The sequence below is a fragment of the Sinocyclocheilus grahami genome, unplaced genomic scaffold, assembly GCF_001515645.1.
Source record: "Sinocyclocheilus grahami isolate Dianchi unplaced genomic scaffold, SAMN03320097.WGS_v1.1 scaffold750.1, whole genome shotgun sequence".
NCBI classification, from domain to species: domain Eukaryota; kingdom Metazoa; phylum Chordata; class Actinopteri; order Cypriniformes; family Cyprinidae; genus Sinocyclocheilus; species Sinocyclocheilus grahami.
In genome coordinates this window covers 156,038-161,953 of record NW_015505929.1, presented here as the reverse complement: position 1 = coordinate 161,953, position 5,916 = coordinate 156,038, and the positions used below count along the sequence as shown (strand labels likewise).

Here is a 5,916-nt window from a genome sequence, read left to right as displayed (position 1 = left end):
AGTCGTGTCCTCTTTTGGAAGGCTAAACAAAGTATTTTCGCTTTCACAACGAAACAGCGTCACACACAGAGTATGCAGCGGCGGCCTACAGTGAGCAGAGGCCGGGGGCTAGCATGAGGAACGGCCAGAGGGTTAGAGTGAGCAGAGGTGGGTGGGCTTGAGAATGGTGCGGCCGGCGATTTCGACGAAGGAGCGTCCGGAAGGACATGTGACGACTCCGGGCTGGACTCCGCTTCGTCCACCGGGAAAGCTGATCCGGTGATCCACAGCGGATATCGTCCTCTTTTGGAAGGCCAAACAAAGTAGTTTAGCTTTCATAAGGAAACACACAGCGCCTTCACGACATGGCGGCGGCAACAATACCACAGCGAGAATAAAAGTTACTCCTCCTTTCTTTGCGTGAACATTTGGGCGGTGTTATGTAAATCTTCCCACATCGTGACGTAGACATGTGGGGGCGTGTTAGAACGAGCCGTTTTAGGTAGGCGTGGTTGACTCTTAACTTTTATAAAAAATATCTCTTTGGATTTGAGACTTCAGTCTTTGCAACTTTACAGATCTTCTTTATGCACCAAGAGCTTGTAACACTCCAAAGAGAAAGGAAAAATTTAAATCGCATCATATGACCCCTTTAAAGACTGTCCAGATACAAAATGCATTAATGCCAGGTGCAAAGAGGGCCTTTTTCTTGTCTATAGGCCACAAATATTTTATAAGCGAGTAAGCTGAGTTTCCTTTATGAAACTAATTAGGATTTACTCTTGTCCTCTGACCTGCAAGTTTTTTCTCTGCCTCTTTTTCCTCCTCCTCGGGCTCATCCTGAGACCGTAGATCTGTCGAGTGCATACTGGTCACAGACACTCCACTACCAGAACGCATTCTCCTAAACAAACAGGAAAGATTTAAGTCCTATAGTTTGCAAGTTTAACCATTTGCATTGTTAGAATAAAAGTTCTCTTAAGTCTAACTTTTAACTTACTTGGCAGACTATTCTAAGGCGTAAAAAAAATGATTATTGACAAAATACAGTTGTGGGCCATCAGTGGGGTCACTCACCTGAATGTTGGAGGTATGAGGTCAGGGGGCAGCAATGGGGGAAGAGGCAGACCGGACATTGCCATGTCAATTAAGTGCATGGCCAGAATAAACTCTTCTGCAGTCAACTTTCCGTCCTGGTCTATATCGGACAGGTTCCTATATAGATAAACAGTGGATGTTTTATGGAGACAAAACTGCTATTTATCTTGCCTTTCCACATGACACCTGATCACCCAAGATCCGATGTTAACATCAAGTGTAAACAGGACCATAGGCAATACAAAAATCCCAAGAACAGCATGTTAAAAGAAATCAAAACACCAGTCGGATGTACTTATAACAATAACCAGATACCAATCTTCATGTTTACGCTGATACAGATCTCTGAACTCTGAGATTTGTTTGAGTTTTAAATGCGAGACAGAGACACAATAAGAAAAATGTGTTGGATCTGCACCAGATGGTGGCCAGCTGGGCCTGCGGTAGACTGGACTGCATTAGAATAGTTCTGGCTTGTGGACCTGAAGCAGAAAAGAAAGAGAAAGAGAGAGAGGGGAAAGAGAAGTGAAAGAAAGAGTTGAGTATGTTGAGTCAGCAACCTCTGCTTCCGCTAAGCTGTACTGAGTAACCACTGTCACTTATCACATGAGCTTTGAGCTCCGCAAATGCATTGAATTAAAAACTAGATCATTACACAGAAAATGTGAATGGTGGCATAGGCATATGAAAATAGTATTAAATAAAATGTTAAAATACAAAACTAATAATAACCTTGTTAAAATTTACAGCTATGCAGCAATTAAATTTGAGATTTAAATTAGCTGAACAACAAAACAAAATACAAAGTGTTTCACCGCATGATGATTATTTTGTGTCATGCTTTGTGTGACGGACACCATACCTGTGAGATAACCACTCATCATTTTGTCATGGCTGTTGAAGAGTTGGCGGTATTTGAGCCGAGAGGACTGAGGCACGGCCCAGTCAATGGGTGGAGGAGCAGCCGGAGCACTAAAGAGACATTGTGTGTGTTAAAGTGGCTCCATTATGCTCATTTACATGTTTATTATTTTATTTTTGGGTAGGATTGGGTATCGTTTGAATTTTATCGATTCTGATTCTTATCGATTCCAATAAGACAAAAAAATCCAATATATATATATATATATATATATATATATATATAAATAAAAAAAAGTCAAACATTTAGATATCAAACATTTATTCTGTCTTTTTACAAAGCATTCTGTTGCAGCTGAATAACATGAGCAAAAAGCAGCAGCCTACAGAACACTTAGGCCTAAAAGAGGAACTTTTGCCTATGATTTTAACAAAAATAGCTAGACAAATATACATTTCAAATATTAAAGTGTTAAAGACAAGTAAACAGTCAGTAATAAAATAGGAATAAACAAATCAATTAGCAACAGCATAAATACAACTGAACCAAATTTCAGGTACAGAAACTGTATTTAAAAGTTTAAAAACACTGCATATTTTTTTCATAAATAAAATATAAATTATTAAAGTTATTAAAGATATTCAGTCAAGATCAGTGAATGATTTTTTTGTTCTTTGATTAACATTAATGACAGGCAGCGCATATATTAGGCTGCTGTCTCAACACCAAACGCATGCAGATCTAAAAATACTGTACACGTGTTTTCTTTCTCATCTATTTACATTCCAAGTTCTTTCCGTTCCTGCACTTAAATCATTTTAAATCACATCATAATGCGAACGAGTACATTAACATGATCTACAGTTAAAAAAAAAATTTTTTCTCAAATGGTACATTGGTTCAGCACCTCTTTTCAGCTGAAACACTCTGTTTTAGTTCCTTTTTGATGTCGCAAAATTATGGAAATAATGGCAGGACTATAAACGAGGCATTTCAGGCAAGTGTTTTCTACAGATTGCTTAAATGCACAAACAGCTATATTACACGCTAAAGGAAAGGTAAATTCATAATATGTGCTTTTAACATCTATAACATTTCTGTGAATACAGTGTAAATGTGTGTGTGTGTGTACCTGGGTGCCTCAACTGACTGGCCCTTCTGTAGCTTGATACTGGAACGATTGAACGAAGGGGTTTTGTTGAGCGCAGCAGCTGAGAGACAGAGACAAACACCCATAAATTATCCTGCCAAAGTAAACAAACTTTTATAAGCTGGTCTAGGTAGTGTGAGTGCTTGTTTACATTACCTGGATGCGAGAATCCACTCATGGGTTGTATCATAGCGGGTGCTCCGTTAGCAAGGGATGGTAAGGCTGGGGTCACTGATGCTACCAGAGGTGGAGACACACCTACTCCTGGCACTCCTGGAGGCAGAGGGGGCAGGGGCATGGGCGGCACTGCTGGCAGGCCTGGCATTGCCCCCATACTAGGCATCCCTGATGAAGGAAATAAATGAAATAATTAATTCATTTAATTACTTAATAATTAATGCAATTTTTTTATATATATAAATAAATGGTTGGAAGGTATGGTTGATGCATTGCTAATTTAATGTAATTATAACATAACATTCTATAAGGTACTCTAAATCTCTGAGGGAACTGACTGAACTACAATCTTAAGACAATCAAGTCCTGAACAAGAGAAGAGTGGTCTTCTGTAGATCTAGAATAAAGCATTTAAAGGGGTGGTTGACTGGTTTTTTTATAGGCTTGATTGTGTTTATGGGGTGCAGTCTAACATGTGTTAATGCTTTGTTTGTTAAAAACGCATTATTTTTCACATAATTTACCTTTATTCCACACCTCTCTGTCCCTTCTCCTCTGAACGCACTGATCATTTCCTGCTTTTATGAAGCCCCTCCCTCAGAAATACACGATGGGCTCTGATTGATTAGCTGGCCCAGTGTGTTGTGATTGGCTAAACCACCTCTAGCGCGCGTCTAAGCGTCCCGCCCCTCAACATAGCGGCATGTGCTCCGGTTGTATTGTAAACAATGAAGTCGTCTATATTGCTCATCAATTTGAGCCCGATTGAGACACAGAGGATATTATTGAAGAGGATCGCGCAGAACCTGTGCAAGCACGGCTTTTAATGGTAGGCCTAAGATTTTTGTTTGTTGTCGTCTCATACTTTTAGATACGCTGTTATTTGTAAATGCTACTGCTTCTGTTAGCTTCTAATATATGGTTTTATTCTGATTAAAGTTTTAATACAGTTCGGCAACCACACGCGCGTCCATGTATACCGCTTCTCATAACTATAGTATGTGAAAATAAGTGTATTCACTGAGCTGATGATCTGAATGAGAGAGAGAGAGAGAGATGCAGAGCAGGGCTAGGCCAGGAACAGGATGAGAACTTTGCTTTAGAACATTGGGTCTCATTCACTAAACATGCGTAGGCACAAATTTTTGCGTGAAATGTGCGTACGGACGTTTTCACGAATAAATCATTATTCATCAAAAACTTTCGTACTAAAATTTATTCTAAATGTACGAAAAAATTCAAGAACAACTTATACCACACGTACGCAATAATCATGTACGCCCGTGGTCTTATAAGCATGTGTAAAGAACCCTACATATAATTAGATATGTTATTTACAGGGTGGGTGAAAAGTAACTAGACATTAAAATTGATAATAAAGTATAATTAGAGGTCCAATTATATAAATAAATATATATATAATTAGAGGTCCTACCAACAATCACCTGATCTATCCTTATGTAAACGGTGATTATTTTGTCTCACCTTGTGTTTGGAGGCATGGCACACTTGGTACTGCTTGAAGACATTGCGGCGCGTGCTCTAAGGAAAGAGCGCGTCTTTAGAGAGCGCACAGATATGTTTGCTGAGAGTGACGAATGGCTGTTCAGTCGCTTTAGGTTGCCCAGAGAAGTTCTTATTGATTTATGCAACTTTTTTCAAATAAAGCCAAGGTAACACTCATTTTACATACAGCACACAGTGGAAATTACATGAATATGGCAGTGGGCAAATGCATGAAGCGCAGCATAAAAGGAAATCACGAGTTTAAAGTTTGTCGATCGCGCATCTCCAGTGAAGCTGAACTCTCCACCTGTCCGCATTCAATTCACACAAACAGGCCGTCATGCAGAGAACACGCGATCGAGCAGGATACAAATGCACACTTCACAGGATCTCACAACTGGATCCGACTAAGTTTGCAAGCTTTGTGAAATTAAATGTTCATTAGTCATTCAAAGATTTGTTTAAATGATATAAATGCTGATGGCAAACAAGAAAGTATTATAATGTTTGCCTTTCTATTACTAATAATATAAAAGCAATCGTTATAATACTTTTTGTATACATTTTAATTCCTTTGTTTAACCGTTGATTATTAGACAGACTTCTATCCGTATTAGACAGAACTGTTAACGACGATGGCGAACAAGAGGGAGAATGTGAGTGCTGTCAGCACCGTCAAAATAAAAGTAAATACAAAATAATAATAAAAACTTTAAAAAATGTTAAATAAATAAAATTGAACGCATCGCCCAAACAGGAAAACTTATCGGCCGATGCCGATATTTAAAAAATGCCAAATATCGGCCTTGGCGATATATATCGGTTGACCACTAATCATCAGTATCATTCAGGATTTGCAACCTGCTACACAATCAGTTTTCATAGACACAGTAGCCTGGACAATTTAAAACTAAAAAAAAAAGGATTAATTTTTACAGAAAAACAATGTAAAAATGCTACAGTAATTGGTTAACTGTAAATTTATATTTAATGGTTTTAGGAAGTAAAAACAATGAACTTCCATATAATTTACAGTAAAAAGGACATTCTCAGAAGCCCCCGCGTGACACATCACATATAATAGTGTTCTTATTTTTGTTATCAGTAATGTACATTAAGGTGTTTTGTGTTAAATTTTATCTTA

At 38.4% G+C, this 5,916-nt stretch overlaps 1 protein-coding gene across 1 annotated transcript in view; it reads right to left on the bottom strand.

Moving 5' to 3' along the window:
• Nucleotides 1-3,429, bottom strand: part of LOC107560972 (intersectin-1-like) — a 35,735-nt gene extending 32,306 nt beyond the window's left edge. The window contains exons 1-6 of the mRNA XM_016245284.1: nucleotides 3,246-3,429; nucleotides 3,072-3,150; nucleotides 1,940-2,049; nucleotides 1,496-1,559; nucleotides 1,057-1,194; nucleotides 774-883 (exon numbers count right to left, since the gene is read on the bottom strand). Of these exons, the coding sequence (XP_016100770.1) occupies nucleotides 774-883; nucleotides 1,057-1,194; nucleotides 1,496-1,559; nucleotides 1,940-2,049; nucleotides 3,072-3,150; nucleotides 3,246-3,423 (679 nt within the window). The 5' untranslated portion in view covers nucleotides 3,424-3,429. The remainder of the gene's footprint in view (nucleotides 1-773; nucleotides 884-1,056; nucleotides 1,195-1,495; nucleotides 1,560-1,939; nucleotides 2,050-3,071; nucleotides 3,151-3,245) is intronic.
• Between the last annotated feature and the right edge of the window lie 2,487 nt (nucleotides 3,430-5,916).